We start from the raw sequence: 17,653 nt of genomic DNA on the forward strand, positions 1-17,653 counted from the left end.
TTTACTGAATCTGCCTTGGTGAACTTACAACAAGCTGTTCCATTTCCTGGCTGTGTGTGCATTTACTTCCTAATCTGATAAAGATGTTTATAAAAAAAGAATAAACCCCTTGAAAAATGGAAGAGGAGCAACAGCAGTAGAATGACGCTATTAAGCTGTTTTGAATATATCCATAGTAAAAATGGGAAAGGGCAACAGTAGCGTGACACCTGTTAGAATAATAGATGTAGAAACTTCAAAAGGAGCTAAAATTTGGCTTTGGATGGGAAGAAAGGAAGAAAACCTATGTGTTATTAGAAGCCAATTATCAAGTCTTAACATGGAAACCCCAGCTGGTAGACTAGGGAAAGAAGTCATTGCAGAAACCTAAAGAGATGAGCATTTGGTGTGTAATATAGAGCCTTGTCATAGGGCTCTGGTTATTAAATTAATGAAGGATAATTATAAAGAGAAAGAGAGGGACAGACCTCTAATAATATAACGTAATAGTAAATAATAATAATAACAACAATAATAAAATAAATTCACTAAGAGAAGAAAAGGAATCTGAAAAAAAGACTTTAAGGAGTCCATCTGTAAGGTCAAAACAGAGGGCTAGTCAGAAACAGGACTGTCATTACCAGGTACTAAGTGAAAAAGAAGTTACTGCAGTAAAATTAAAGGGAAATTAAATATAGCCAGCATAGAAAAAGAAATAGATGAGCAGATTGGTTATATCTCATACCCATATTTTGGGGTAAAGAATGACTTGCTTTATGGGTTGAACATAGACAAAAAATAAATATTACACCAGCTGTTGGTGCCGACACATTTTAGAACACCTATGATAAAACTGGCACATGACCATATTTGAAAGGACACTTAGGAATGGGTAAAACCAAACTGCATTATGAAAGAAATTGAGAACTTCTGTAAAGTTTACACAGAATGTTAAAAGACTGCACCATGTCCTGCATTGAAAAGTCCACTTACACATTTGCTGATTACTGAAGTCCCATTTGAGTGGATAGCCATAAATCTTGTAGACTCATTGCTAAATTTTAGTAATGGCCACTGATACATTTTAGTAAGTAATGACTATTTTGCTAAGTTTCCTGAAGCAATACCCTTGCAAAAATTCAGTGCTACGTCAATAGCAAAAGAACTAGTATAAATTTTCATCCAGGGAGGAATGCCCAAATAAATACTTACAGATTAGGGAACCCCATTTATGTCTGGGGTAATGCACCAGTTTTGCCAGTGTTTTAAGGTAATACAAGTAAGATTTTCAGTGTACCACCTTCAAACCAAAGTATTAGTGGCAAGCTTTAATAAAATGAAGTCTATGCTAAAGGGGGATGTAGAGGTGGATGGTAAGAACTGAAAGAAGTTACTTCCCTCCCTTCTATTTGCTGTAGGATAGGTGCCCCAAGCTCCAACAGGGTTTACTTCTATTGAATTAGTATATCAGAGGCATCTCCAAAACATGGTGGACATAGCAAAGGAGACTTCTGAGGATGAGGAAACCTCATTTAAGTATGATACTGAATTAAATTTGTTCTACCAGGTAGCTCAGCAAAAAAAAAAAAAAAAAAAAAAAAAAACACTTTTTTCTCTGTAAGAAGTCTTTCACTTTGTTTTCCTCAGCTTTATACAAAGGTTTGTCTATACAAACAGCAGTGATAGAATTCATTGGTATCATAATACTATCAGCTGGCTCAGCTCCAAGGCTGACTACTTCTTCATCCATAGCTTTAACATATTTATGTTAATGTTAGTTAATGAAACCATTTCCAGTGTTTGCTGTATACTATGATATATACTTCAGTGTGTGTAAGTGGGTTTTATATATATATATATATATATATATATATATATATATATATATATATATATGTGTGTGTGTGTGTGTGTGTGTGTGTGTGTGTGCATATACACACACACACACACACACACACACACACACACACGCACACGCACATACACACATATATGTATGTGTATATATATATATATATATATATATATATATATATATAAAATTGATTATTTATTATGTTTGTTATATTTGTTGACTGGGAATGCCCAGCAAGAAGAACCTCATTTTTAATGGAGTCCCAAGGGTAAGGCCAGCATTATGCAGAGGTAAACTAGCCAATCGTCTAGGGCTCAACGCTTGCTGTTCTTGCAGAGGTGATCTTTCCCTGTTTATTTATTTATTTTTTAGGGCAATGTTTCTTTGCTCTAAAAAGTAAATAAATATAGTGCCACAAAGGAAAAAAGAAACATGCCTGGGGAACATCACTTCAGATAACTTCATCAATGTTGCGACGTCACAGGAATTGAGCCTTGCAGTGTTCAAATGTAGGCGTGAAGACACACTTGAAGGAAGGTTTTTAGATGAGTTAGTGTTACTCTAAATAAAGTTGTCAGTGATCAACCAGATACTTTTTTGACATAATTTCTGGCTTTGTGGGCAGTTAAGATGGGAGGAGTGGCATGGTGATGAGATAAATGTTATTACTATTTTTACATTATTGCTGGCTAGCAGTGTTCAACCGGATATTTTTGGATATATTTCTGGCATTGTAATTTGTTTGGACAGTTGAGGGGAGACAAGTGTTATTTTATTTTTTACAGGGATGCTGGCAGTAATTGACCAGATATTTTGGGCAGTATTTATTGGCATTGTGATGTATGTGGAGAAACTTGGATTATTATACTTTAAAGTGTGGTAACTTGTTTGTGTGGACTATGGAAGTCAAATAATATTATATCAGACATTGTGACTGTAACTTCTGGGTGGGGGTTGGTTGAATGAAATTAACTTGACCCTCTGGTCAGTTGTTCAGTTTAAAACAGTCACTATCTGGCTTTGTAGTACTAATGTGCATTTGTAAGACGTAGATGGACTACTTAACTGCACACCTCATATGCAAGGACAGACTAGGCAGAATTGTTGTGACTATCGACTAGCTACCTGCTGTGATTTGCTTATTATTTTGGCTCTGCAGGACTAATGTGATTATGTTAAGCAACATGCAATATTTTAATGTATGACAACTGTTTGCTTGGAACAAATGTGAAATGCATTACATGGTCATCCTCTTTTATCACAATCAGACAAATGAATTGTATAGTGAAGTGGCTATAACTGATTGGTGGGTTTGCCTGGGTGAAAGTAACTGACCCTGTTGTCACCTACTCAGTTTAACAGTCATCTCTCAAAATATAAATAAATAAATGCATCACAGAATACCCAGACCTTCAGAACTTCTGGGGGCTAGTGGCCCCCACACACACTGCTGTATAAGTGCATTTTGACATGGATTTAATAATCACCTCTGCTGTGAAACCCACCAAGTCAAAAAACAGCCCTGCTCATATATGTACACAGAAGGTCTCCGTACTTGTTTGGGGGGTGTGGGGACAATGTCATTAGTTCTTTAACATTCCTCTCAAACATCATAGGTCACTATATCTTGTGTTTTGCTGGGGACAATGTGGTCATTATTTCCTTAACTTTCCTCACAAACTTAAGAGGGGTGCACAGTAGGTTACTATAGCTTCTAAAGGAGCACTGTACTCTTTCTAGAAGTAACAAGTTAAAAATATTACTGTAATCATTTTTTTTCCATTTTTCTCACAATCAAACATTTGATGCATATACAGGTGGCTGTCTTTTGGAGGAGAGTAATTAAGCATGCTGAATGCATATGTCTGACAGCAAATATGTTATGTTCTATTTACTTTTTTCAGCTGTATCCCAGTTTGACATCAAAAGAGTACACAGAAGATGGGTGTCTTTAGAAGACAGGGAATGAGGAGGCATAAATATGACAGCAGCAGCTTGAAGTATGACTGTGGGCATTTGTGTTTTCATTTTACCCAATTTAACACCATAGAGGGATACACAGAAAGGGGCTACCTATTTTGAGATGTGTGTGTTTGTGTGTGTGTGTAGGGGGGGGGGTACTATTCCTAGATACAGTATATGCATCCTCAAAGCATTTGCTTTCAGTTTATTGTGGAGTGGTGTTTGGTCAGCTTTGAACATTAATACTTGGATATGACGTATTTCTTCCTTGAAATAAAAAAAATAAGAATGAATTTATTTTCTCTGTGCTTAATTTTTGTTCAGGTCTTCATGGTATCAAAAAGTTGGAAAAAAGCTCTAAAATGCATCTCAGAGTATCTATAACCCCATGGTTTCTGGGTGTTTAGCAGCCCTTGGTTTAATGTAGCTATTACTGAGTAGTCTTGCCCAGTTAGAATGTGTTGAAAGGATGCAGAAAAAGACAAAGTTGTACAGTAAGACTGAATTTCTTTTCATAATTATGTTTTCTGCTCAGGTAATCACTGGATGAAAAGATTTGTTTTAAAAAAACTCTAAAATGCACCTCAAACCATTTAGAAACCTCACATCTGGGAGCCCTAGTAGCCCCAAGATCTTCAGCTTAATGCCATTATTTCCAATGCAGTTATTGCAATTTACACTTGGTTAATTAAGATGTGCTGAAGGGATGCAAGCAAAAACAAAGCTGATGAGTAAGACTAAACTTCTTTCTTTGATCTTGATTTTTATTCAATCACTGGATGAAAAGGTTTGTTTAAGAAACTCTGAAGTGCATATCAGATCACCTAGAAACCTCATGGCTTCTAGGGGAGGCCCTCAGGCCCCTGGCTTAATACTGTTATTTACCCTGCCGATGCATATTAGACTATAGTTGTGGTTAGTTATGATGTGCTGAAAATGCAGGGGAAAAAAACAAAGTTGAAGAGTAAGGCTAAATTTCTTTATTTGATCATGTTTTTTGTTTACACAATCACTGGATGAAAAAAGTTGTTTAAAAAACTCTAAAATGCACCTCCTGGCATCTAGAACCCCCATGACTTAATGCAGTGTTTTCCTCCGCAGTTATCAGAGTACAGTCTCACTTAGATCATATTAAATAGATCAATAAGTGCAGCAAAAAAAAAAAAACCTGAAAAGTAAGACAAACTGTTTGAAAAAAGTAGGGAAAAAAGTTATCTGTAAAGTGTGAGTAATCCTGGATGCATTGGCAGAGGGATGCACCATGGAGCCTTTTCTCCTAGGGTCCCAGTTAACCTAATGCTGACCCTGCCCAAGGAGCATACCTCTTAACCTCTTAGCAGAAGAAATCTGGGCAAAGCCTAAAATAATGGGGAACAAAGGGCGAAGAATAAGAACAGATGATAAATATTGCTCTTATAACCTTAGAAATTTGCTAGAATAAGATATTTTGAGTTAGCACATATGTTCCTGAAGGATTTAAAGTCTAAAGCTCAAATGTATGTTATTATTTACTGACTTCAGTTTTCACTGGTTAGACAGAAAACCACAAATGTTATGAGGAACAGACGAAAATACATTGTGCAAACAAGGAGAAAAGTTTCAAGGCATCAAATAATCAGAAATGTATATAGTATACATTACATAAAATCAAAATGATACTGGCAGTTATTTAACAATGCTAGACCTACAAAATGTAAAATTATTACCATTATGTACAAAGATGTCCAAGAAGATGTGAACAGAAAAACAGGAATTAAAAACATGAGTATTAAAATTTATTTTGTTCCAGAACTCCAGCCTGGTCACATGGTCACAGTAGAAGTATTTTTTTTCTCACTCACAGACAATTTAAACACAGTGACATCACTACTTGTGTCTTACCACCCAGATCTGATAGCTGTTCTGTCTGTGGTATCCACCAGGAAGAAGCAACCATTGACTCACTTCTTGTCTCCATAATAAACAATCATACACACACACTGGGAAGCTGTCCCTGAATGCTGTATTACATTCACCCAGCAATTTCTCCAGCAAGCAAATTCTGCTCTTGAACTCTGTCTACTTCCTGCATGAGATGATATACTTGGTATATATATTCTATGTCTGTGCTAGTGAGCAAGCTTGATAAAAATGTCTTGTCTGAACTAATGGGGAAGCACTGCACTAATATTCTGTTTTTGCAGTAGTGGGCATGTACTGTAGATATGCCTTGTGTCTATCTAGTGGGTAAGTATGGTACAGATGTCCTATGTGTGCACTAAAGGACAGGCATAGCACAGCTATTCAATGTTTGCATTGGGCATGCACACCATAAATATCACGTGACAACACCAGCAGACATGCACAACAGAGATGTCCTGTGTCTGTGCAAGTGGGCAATCATGGTACAGATGTCCTGCGTCTATTGTACTGGATGTACATGACATAGATGTCTCACGTCTGTACTAATGGATATGCATAGCACAAATGTCATGTGCCTGCATGAGTGGGCATGTATGGCACTGACAGAATGTGTCCGTGCTACTGCACATGTGTAACACAACTGTCTTGTGCCTATACCAGTGGACATGCATGGCACCAGTGCTTTGTGCCTTCAGTGTTGGAAATGCATGATAAATTTGTGTTGTATCTGCACCAGTGGGCATGCAGAGACATACATATGCATTTTTTTACTATGTAAGGGCAAATTTATTTTGCGGACTATGAATGATGCATTATTTGTCATAAAATAGTTTGGATTACAGTTTTGTCTTTCTTAAGTGTAACATTTTAGCACTTTCTTGGTTCACCTCCTTTCATAATAACCTCACCTGCATTAAGTTACTTACATCAATTATCTTGTCATGAACAATTAAGTAAAGCTGTAACTCTATCCTAATGTTTTTTCATTCTTTCGTTGAAACATTTAGCTGGATGATTTACATTATATGGAAGATTACCGTTTCACATTTCTGTCTAGGTATTAAATGTACAAGGGTATTAACACTCTCTTCATAATCAACAGCTGCTGGTCTCACCTTTTTGGCTGTTGAATGACAGAAAATGTGTTCCTGGAAGCTGCCTTTGCTTCTTGTTTAGAATTTACATTTTAGAGTGTTGTCTGTTTGCAGGTGTATGCAGTTCTTGTGAGTCAAGATAAACATGCAAACTTCAGTCTGTTACTGGATGTGAAAACTTTTTAAGTAGTTGAACATTTTTGTTGCTATATACATTTTTAAGTTTAATCATATAATGGGCACAAGTCAAAGATTTTAAGCAACCTTATCTTTTTCATGTTTTTTTACTCTTTTATTTAACTATCCTACATTGTAAATGTGTCACAGTGGTTTACAGTAAGACAGGAGCTGTGGAAGTTGGTGTAGTATAGCTGCGTGTTTTATCTTGTCTGCTTGTTTGCATATCATTACAATCTTGCCGGCACTTCACTATGATGAATGATACGTTGTTTCCCTTTTAACACTAAAGATACTCTGATTCTGTTAGTACAGTTATGTAATAGTCAGAGGTGGAACATATTGGATGCTCTAGAAGCTGGCATGCAGCTTCTTCCATTCTTTGAGGCTAAACTGCTGCATGATGAAAAGTGTTTATGGCAGATGTATCCACTTCGAATACTTGTATCTCATCTAATAGACATGCATGTATTCAGACTTAAAATATCTAAAACCTTGGGAGGCCACTAGTCAAAACAGCAGCATTCCCAAGATTGCAAAACACAAAAACAATTTATTTTTGCAGGGGAACAAGCCCCTCTGTACCCCTGAACTGTATATATGCCAACTATGAAATCTCCAAATGTGGAACAGACAAAGTGAAGAAACTGCAATATTAACCTTCTCAATGTTCTCCAAATATGAACAAATCTGGTTAGAAGTAATCTTTTTGATTTGATGGTCTGTGTTGAAAAGCTGTCCAGAGAAAAACAGCAGGGGTCCCATAGTTGACAAATACTGTGTGTGTGTACACGCGCACTCATGCATTTGTGCAAAAACTTTTTGTAACTGAAAGTAACACCAAAACAAAGTGTATGCAAAGTTCAGTCCAGTGGAAACTAATAATAGCAAATAATGGTGAACGTGTTCAAACATATTTAAAGAATCCCCATCCATAACAATAAAGAAAAGGTGGGTAGACAGCTTTGCTGTTAGTGAACCCTACTTGTAGATCTAGTGTTAGAGTATCTCACATATCTACACTATCTTAGTTCAGAGAGCAAATCATGTTTGTGTAGCATCCCAAGCAGTAAAAAGGTGTATCCAAGTAAGATGGACAGCTACTTGGACCCCTACACTGTGGGCTTCAAGCTTGTAGTGTTTTGTGGATGCATGGACAGTAGTCCATGTTGCTACATCTAAAATATCTTGAGTGGAAACATATGGAGACATATGAGAAAGGAAATCAACACATGGGAGCTGTGTCTTTTTGGACTTGATAGAGTCCAGAAGTGATTTCCAGGGGCAGAAAGGAAAAAGATGCTAATTTTGGCAAGAATGATAAAAAGCCACATTACAGTAAACACAAAAGGAATGAAACATAGAGATCACCCAAAGACAAAAAATGGTAAACATCTCTACATTAATAGAGATTATCAACAAAATAAACATAAGTGGAGGAGAGCATAGAGCAATGGTGAAATGGAATGAAGTGGGAAACAAATAATGAAGACAACAATCTAGGATGACTAGCAAGGGAAGAGGAGAGGAGAGACAAAAGGGGTAGGTCACAGGGAAACTAATAGTCTGAAAAGAGAAAGAGTAGGATGAACATGAAATGTATTGCACTGTGCATGCACTCTAAGTCAGAATGACTCTGCTAGCTAACTATTGTGTACCTCAGGAACTACATGGGTATGTATGAGTAAACTAATAAAATAGTAAAATAATAAAAAAAACCCTCTCTTTTCTGGCCAGAGTTGCTATTGGGAGCCCTGATGTACATGTGAGCAGATATTGCTTCTTGGAACGCATATATACCTGTGAGGAACACATAGCACAGATAAAGCTGAAGTACCTATAGAAAACAAAGACAGCAAACATTCCTGCAATGGTATCATGTGTAGCCAGTAATGCTGTTCTGCACCAGCCCAATGAAGATTAACAAACCACATGGACTTAAGTCTAAACCTGCTAAATAGATTTCCATACTTTATGTGTTATGACAGTAGCACTATCTGTAGATCAACTACTAGAGGATTTGCTAAGAATGTAATATGAATGAGTCACACAAGAGGTACTAAGGGTGACATGCCTATTGAATTGTGACAATGACAGGTGCACACCTGTGTGCTTTGAAGAGCAACTGGCACACGCAGTCATGCATGCATGTAACAAGGGCATTTCCATATCCCACACAAAGCCACATAAAACAGCACACAGCAAGAACTTTGCTGTATGCTATAGAAGATACAAACTTGCACAGATAGTAGCAAGAACCCTGCCATATACTACACAAAGACTCCTGACATATCATAAACAAGCAAAGACACTGTAAAAAGGACTCTACCCATATCCCGCACAATTATACACACACACCCACACATACAGCACCACACATTAAGGGTCATGTCATATCCTGCACAGATTTAGATACAGTAATAAAGATCCTGTCATATCCCATGGAGAAACACGCAAACACAGTAGCAGTAACCTGCTGTCCTGCTGTACCCCCCCCCGCCACACACACACACACACACACACACACACACACACACACACACACACACACACACACACACACCACAGCAAGGACCCTGCCATGTCCCACACAAACCTACACTATTCACCTATACTAGAATAGACCCTACTGTATCCCAGTGTATCCCAGAGAAGCACACAAACAAATATATGATTGGATTTTTTAACAGCACAGAGTTCCTGTTTTAAAATATATGCAAATGCCATAATGAGTTTTTGTAGTGTCTTACATACCCACAGTTCCATAATAAAAACACATCCTGTATTACACTGATACAATGGAAATTTAAATACTATACGCCATATAAATGGTTGTATTTCTTTATCAGTGGCTGTGTATAAACTGCTAAGATTCTTTCTGCCATATACTGCTGTAAGTCTATATCAGTGCCATGCAGTGGTGCAGAGTCTGTCACACTGCTCCTCATTCAGCTATACTTTGAGCACATCAGTGCAAAGGAAAAGGCATGCAAAGTGCTGTGTATACTGATGGATGTTATCAGGTTCTTCTGGCAGAAAACAATGCATTTTGTTGAAATGTGTATGACAGTAAGATCACAAAATAGTGGGTGTAAGGAAGTTTCTGTTTATCACCACTGTTGCGCACCGGGGAGTGGAAGATGGATTACCCCAACTGAAACAATTAGTTTTCTTTATTTTTCAGTGGTTTGGGATCAATGGGCTAGTTTTGACAGTGAATTCTAATGATAACTGTTTCCAATAAATCATTACATATCCAAACTGGTATATAGTATACCACAACATTTTGTTTACACATGTGCAGTACACCTAAGCAGGCAGTGTCTGTCTTACCTCTCATGGGGCCATGTACGAAGTGTGTAGCACATAAGTCCCATATTTTGGGGCCATGTACGAAGTGTGTAGTACATAAGTCCCATATTTTTTCTGTCTCCAATGTAGATGTTTTAAGCTGGTCTACAGCATCTGTGGCTACATAACAGGGTAATTATGTGGTCAGATATAACACAAGAGCCCACAAGGTGAAGTAGGATACAAAAACAGAGATAAACACGTGTCTTCAATTATTTAAGGCGCTTTACATTTCAGCACAGTAAAAAGTTCAAAAGTTGTATTAATTGCACAATTTTCATTAAATGTGATCTTTTCATCTTATCCTGCTTTACAAGACTTTTGTTGCATATCAGTATAAAAATAAATTTCACTTGGTGTCTCTTAACTGAAATATATGTCACCAATGCACTGTGTACAAAAATAAATCAAGGTGGCTGGCAGCATCTCTTTCAAAATTTTAAAATGTTTTTGTTTTAATGTGGAGACAAGTAGATGGCAAACTACAATTGTTGCTTCTCTTTCTTGCATAGGCTTCTTAGACTGGGTTCCAAAGAAACTGCAAAGAGTTGGGTGTGTTGAACTACTGAACACAGTCCAGAGACGAATACGTCCAAAGCTTCACGTATTTGGTCACATTCATGAAGGTAAAAAAATCAAGTGTATGAAGAGGGAATGAAACCTTACTCACTGTGCTCCATGATTGTTGTGAAGGATAATTACATATTTTAAATGGGTTGTTGATACCGTTATTAATTTACTTATCTGTATTTGTTGCTGCAAAGTCCAAATGGGCAAAACCCATTTTCAGTGAAGATCTGGGAAGAAAAGCTCCATCAGATAATTTATGGTACTCATGACAAAACAAACATTTTCAAAGATACGTTGCATAGATAGTTCTAGATACAAATAAATCATTTTTCTGTAGTAATACTACAAAAAACAAAAACGGTGTTTCTTCTGTGGGGCATTATAAATTATATGAAATTCCAAGCATACATTGTAGTAAATTCCAAGTATAAAATATTTAGTATGCAAACAGCTTACGAAAAATATATATGACAAGCAGACATTAGATATGACATATAAGACGTGATAAGGATGGTTGTAGTATAGATCTCAGCAATAAATAAAATTGAGGTAAGGTATGTGAAACATTAACTGGTAGATAGAAAATAATAAAAGCCGGAACAAAAAGAGTGGCATTGTGTAGCTGATGAGTTAAATATAATGGGAGTAAGAATACTAAGGTATACGCTGACATCGAATTTGTGTTATATATGAATGAATAAGCTCACTCGTACTGTGCACTATATTGTATGGCTGTTTTTTTTTTTTTTACTTCTTAGAATTTTTTGTAAACTAGTATTCAATACCGATTCATGTAATAATATCATCATAGTAATATAATAGTAGAGTACTAGGCTAATGACCCAGGATGCTTTTTTATGCTTAACCATACTTCCCAAGAAAATTTGAGAGGTTTGGTTTCCAGGGGTTTTGTGGGAATATATTTACTTTGTCATGGGTGACTGAGCATTTAAAAGCTTTATCCCTCTACTATAGATATAGGTACCAGACCAGGGGTATATTTATGGTCCCCATCCACTGATCCAAGTATCAGTTTTATAAGTAGAGGGATGAACTCTGCTTCATATGGATGGGAAGCCTGCTCCAGAGAAAGGGGAGTCTCTGTGATTCATATTTGCTCCACTGGCACTTCCTATTTATACTGTAGGCAAAGTTTAGGTCCCTGGATTGGGATTTCCTGATGCAATTTGTTTTACAGATGTGCAGCAGGTACATTAGAGCTGGATCTGATGATGCTTTGTAGGCCAGGCATAAGTCATCTTTCAGCAACCTGTAGTAGACTGACTATAAGGACAAGGTTTTGAGGTGGTTAGCGTAAAACTTGTTTTCCACACCGTGTATTGTTTTATGTGGAATCTCTAAAGATGCTCCATTTGTTGCATGTGCCTAGCCAGTAAGTTTTACATATAAAAATATGAATCCCTGAAAAGAAGGTTATGTTATTCAATGGGCTGGAATAACCAACACAATATTGAGACTGGAATGGGTACTAGTCCTTGTAATAGGTGCAACTTTTGTGAATACATACATCCAACAGGACAGTCCTGTCACCCATATTTTGATTGGACATTCACATTTAATGTTGCAGCCACTTGTAACACTACAAATGTGGTCTATTTAGCCTACTGCAAAACTGATCAGAGACTATGTGATAAGATTAGGGAACATTTATATATATATATATATATATATATATATATATATATATATATATATATATATATATATATATATATATATATATATATATATATATATATATATAATATCAGTACTAGAACCACCACTAATGCCTTAGCTAAACATGTCATTCATAATGGGGATACACACAAATTTCACTTCCTAGTTATGGAAAAGACTACACTGGATGGGAGATGTGGAGATGTTAAAAATAGGACACAAACTAATAAAACCCACTGAATTATTAAACTAAGAGCTGACAGTGGTAGTAGTTTGGATGACAAAGTCCCCATCAAACCCATATTGAAATCTAGACCTCTATGTAGATAACATAGTTTTAATAGATGCTAAAAAAAGGTGTGTATATTGGTGGGGTAACAGAGCAATATATATTTTTTACAAATTACTTATTATTTTATAATTTGTTTATATCCAATTTATATATTATATAGATACATACACTAAACAGGCAATGTAGTTATAGGTACATATTTTATTATATAGTCTTGAATGTAAGTAGTCTTAGTACATGTATTTAGTACTAGCTGTTTCTGCAGTAGCAATGATTGTGTTTCTTTAAATGTGCAACAAGCAATCAGGAAGGCAGTGCATTTGACTGTTAGGCACCGTATTTAAAGGATGAAGATTTTTGATTAATAGTATCATCTGAAGAAGCAGTCTGAACAACTGTGAAAATAATTACATTTGGATTGCATTAAAAACATTTTATTTTTATAATTGCTGGCTATCGTTTTATTATGCTCCATTTCCCATTTCCATGGAAAGGAAGATCTGTATGGTATAGAAATCTGCTTTATCTTATCTAAAATGTTCTTAGCAACACTGTAAGATACATAAAGCTGTAAAAAAAAACTAAACTGGGATTCTCTTCAACAGTGTCATCAATAAGATGTCAATACACTTAGAATATATTATGAAAATGTGTCTAGGGAAAAATGTCTTCCCATAATTTACCCTTTAAACTAGTGAAGGAGAATCTTGAAATGAGAAATCGGACTGTAAATCTGAAACCTGATCTGTCTGATTCTAGGCCCATGGAACATAATGAGGCATAAACTGGAATCAGTACTTCTGACCAAGCAGCAATGTTATGACAACAGTCAAAAAATAAGTTTCCAGACCTAATCTCATAGACAGGTGCCAAGATTTAGATATTTAGTTCCATTTTTAAAATATAAGAAATAGAAGAACTATCATAAATTAGCAATAACAAAATACTCAGGGCAGAGTGCAGAAATTCCTTCCTTAATCCAGTTCCTGATTTCTTGGGCAACCTCACTTTTTTTTTTAAATTCTCCTCCCTTCATGGTACCATGCAACCTCCGGCTATTCTTCTGGCTTCCATGCATGCCCAAATCATGGATCTCCTGCTTGTTCCTTCTGGTTACCTCTGGCATAGCACTTCATCATATACACTCTTTCTATAAAAACATCCAGAAACTCAATCCTGACCAAGGAAGAGGCAATAGTAAATTTCAAATAACTGGTAGCCTTATTCAAAAGATCATAAAAAATGCTCAGTTGCTCTCTGTTACCTGCCAAGATAACAAAACATATTGTCAACAAACAACAATAACAGGGGACATGTAAAGTAAAAAGTTCCATTCTAAACATGTGATCCTCCTCCCATGTTGCCATAAACATGTTGGCATAACTACTGGTACACTAAGTGCCCATAGCTACGCCATCTTTCTGCAAATAGACAACCTCATCAAACATAAAAGCATTGTTTTCAAGAAGTGTTTCAATAAAAAGGCACAGTAAATCAATAAATGGTTGAGTATAGCCACTGTGCTTAGCAAGATATCTCTGCATACAAACAAGCAACTGAGCATTTTTTATGATAGAAACACCCTACTGCATAGGCATAGTATGCATCCTAATTATGTGTTCAGGAATGTCATAAAAGGGCAAGGTGTAAGGACATCCAGACTTAATGCCTCCGAAGATGGTTTTTACCCAGAGTTATTGGAACTGAGGAACAAACTTAATACAAGAGGATATAGTACTATTGAAGTGGATAAGAGATTCGAGGAGATACCAGCCCCTGGGGGAGGGGGGGGGATTTGGCATGTCCATATTTTTCGACTAAAGCTAGAAATGATACAAGTGTGCCCGAATGCAAGGACAAGACAAAAATAAGATACCATTATTTTATACCAGCGATGTCACTACAATAACAGGAATCATTAGGAAGAATTGGGGTATATTAACAGTAGATAGTAGGGGATGCCCTGAGTTTTTATGTATAAAAATAAGTTGTACCTAAAAAGGATGTCATGTTATCCTAAAGATGCTATAGTACATACATGTACTGAAACTTTTACTATGACTCCATGTGGTATATGTAATTTTTGTGGGAGCGTTGACAGTAGTAGTTATTTAATACACCCAGACACAGGACAAAGATTTGCATTTAAAAATTCATCTAACTGCTCCACACAGCATATGGTTTATCTAGCCTATTGCAAAGTATGCAGGCAAAAAAGATAGAATGTTGAAGGACAGGATTAAAGAGTATTTATATAACATTAGGATACGCTCTAAAAATAATGCTGTATCGAAACTTATTATGCAAACTGATGATCAACATGTCTTTAAGTTCCTAGTTATAGAGGTCATTACACCTAGCTTACGTGGAGAGGATGTTAGGAATTTCACTGAGAATAGGGAAGTGAGATGGACTATAAGGTTGAGAGTGGACCAAGGTAAAGGTCTCAATGAGAAAGCCCCCCTCAAACCGATTTTAAAATCTAGAGCTCTTAGTAATAAATGAAGGCTCTTGCATATGTTTTTTATATATACATTTTATATGTATGTATATATCTATATATATATATATATATATATATATATATATATATATATATATATGTCTATATTTATATTTTTATATGTGCATATGCTGTATTTACTGTTGTGATAAGTGTGTTTAAAGAAATACCTGGATTTTTATGGGCAGCCCACTGATTTATGTGATTTGAACTCTGATTGGTGTGGGGTTAGAACTTATTTGAGTATTGTGTGGTATGCTTTATATGGTCTGAAGAAGCTAATAGTGAAAGTGCTTACCTCTGTATTAGTGCCTTGACATTAAATCTTATATTTTATGGTCCTGTCGCACCTTGGTTTGTTCTGTTTTTTCTATACCTTCATTGGTATCATTTTTATATTTTGGAAAATGTAATGTTTAGAACCATGTATGTTGAAAATGTAACTAAAATCATGTAGGAAGCTATGTATTTTTGTTTTTGTAAAATGTACTTTATACTCATGTGGAACTTTTCTCCCTGGGCCTCCTCTGAAAAAGGGCTCTGGCTGAGTTGGACTTTCCCAGTTAACAAATGTCAAATAAATAAATAAATGATATCCCATGTCCAAAATTCTTGAGAAATGGATCCAGTCCCACTACTCAGTTATGCCTCTGTAAATAACATCCCATTACAATTTCATCACTTGTCTCCACCACAATACCACTACTGCCCTTCTTAGTTTTATCCACACTGTAAACCTACCTAGAAGTGCAGGCAGTCTTTTTATCTAATAATAGAAAAAAATGGAAGATACGGGAATCAACTTGAAGTACAAGTCGATTAAGCACTTTCATTTCCTGACCGGAAACTTCATCAGAATACTGTGTTTTGTGTAATAAATTTCTCTATATTACGGACTGCAGAGTCTTGCGAGAGGATTATTTTGTGACATCTTGAGACTTATTGTTCCTTCAACACTGTGAGACTGCCTTTATTGGTTTCCTGTTATCGAGGAATTCACTACTGTTTATTAGTCTTTTTATCTACACTTGTCCTAGACGTATATAAAGCATTTGATATGGTATCCCAACAAACGTTATTGCACAGATTATTTATTTTCTCTAGGACAGTCTGGAGGGCCCAGGTATGGGTCATGAAAGGCTGTCATAGTGAGACACAACCTCGAGCTGGGCACAGTGGTGCACACCTGTACTCCCAGCTTGCTGAGAGGCAAAGGTTGTTGGATCAATTGAGTCTGAGGATCGACTGAGTCTGACTCTCTAGTCCATCACTCATCTGCCTTCAAAGTTATCTATCCAGCAGATGTCAGGCAGTTCAAATGGCAAATGAATTCTCATCCTTCCTCCCTATATCTGTTAGTGTTCCTCAAGGGTCCACCCTTGGCCCTCTTCCTTTTAATATATTCATAAATGACCTGCAGACAGCAAGGAAGCATGTCTCCACAGTCCAATGTGTAGATGATTCGACCTTGATCTGTTCTGCCCAAACCCTGGAAAAATGACAAGAAATAACCCAATATTCCTTTACCTGCATATGAATGTGGTTAACATACTGTTAGTTCCTTCTAAACCCTAAAAGTAAATTAATTTTATTTGCTCCAAAACAATTGACTGCACAAAAGTACTTTTCCACATAATCTCAAAACTGAACTTGTTACTGACAAATTTGTAGGTGTAATTATAAACATATGAAGTTTTGCCTTCACGTAAAAGAGGTAGTTTAAAAAAAAAACCACAAAAAATTCAAGTCGCTCTATAAGATCAAACCATATCTAATTGATAATGCTGGAAAGCACATTGCCTCAGCTCATTTCCAGCAATCCTTTAGCCACTTCCATTTTCACAAACCTACAATCTACACAGCAAGGTGTGTGTGTGTGTGTGTGTGTGTGTGTGTGTGTGTGTGTGTGTGTGTGTGTGTGTGTGTGTGTGTGTGTGTGTGTGTGTGTATACCCCTGTTAAAATGCCAGGATTTTGTGATGTAAAAAATGAGACCACAATAAATAATTTCAAAACCTTTCCCACCTTTACTGTGACCTATAACCTGTACAATTCAATTGAAAAACAAACAAACGTGTTAGGGGGAATAAATATAAAAAAATAAAAAACGTACAATACGTTGGTTGCATAAGTGTGCACACCCCTAAACTAATACTTTGTTGAAGCACCTTTTGATTTAATTACAGCATTCAGTCTTCTTGGGTACACATTTGCCATCAATTAAAGAGACTCTGATTAACCCCAAATAAAGTTCAGCTGTCCTAGCAGGATTTTCCTGACATTTACTCA

General features: G+C 36.3%; 1 protein-coding gene across 2 annotated transcripts in view; it reads left to right on the forward strand.

The window, feature by feature from the left end:
- The window catches only part of MPPED1 (metallophosphoesterase domain containing 1), a 1,214,292-nt gene that overhangs the window by 1,175,527 nt on the left and 21,112 nt on the right, over positions 1-17,653 (forward strand). For both annotated transcript variants that reach the window (XM_044088614.1, XM_044088613.1), the window contains one exon: positions 10,833-10,946. In XM_044088614.1, coding sequence (XP_043944549.1) covers positions 10,833-10,946 — 114 coding nt within the window. The remainder of the gene's footprint in view (positions 1-10,832; positions 10,947-17,653) is intronic.

This window comes from Protopterus annectens, chromosome 11.part0 (genome assembly GCF_019279795.1).
Source record: "Protopterus annectens isolate FY-2018-M chromosome 11.part0, PAN1.0, whole genome shotgun sequence".
In the NCBI taxonomy this organism is placed as follows: Eukaryota; Metazoa; Chordata; order Ceratodontiformes; family Protopteridae; genus Protopterus; species Protopterus annectens.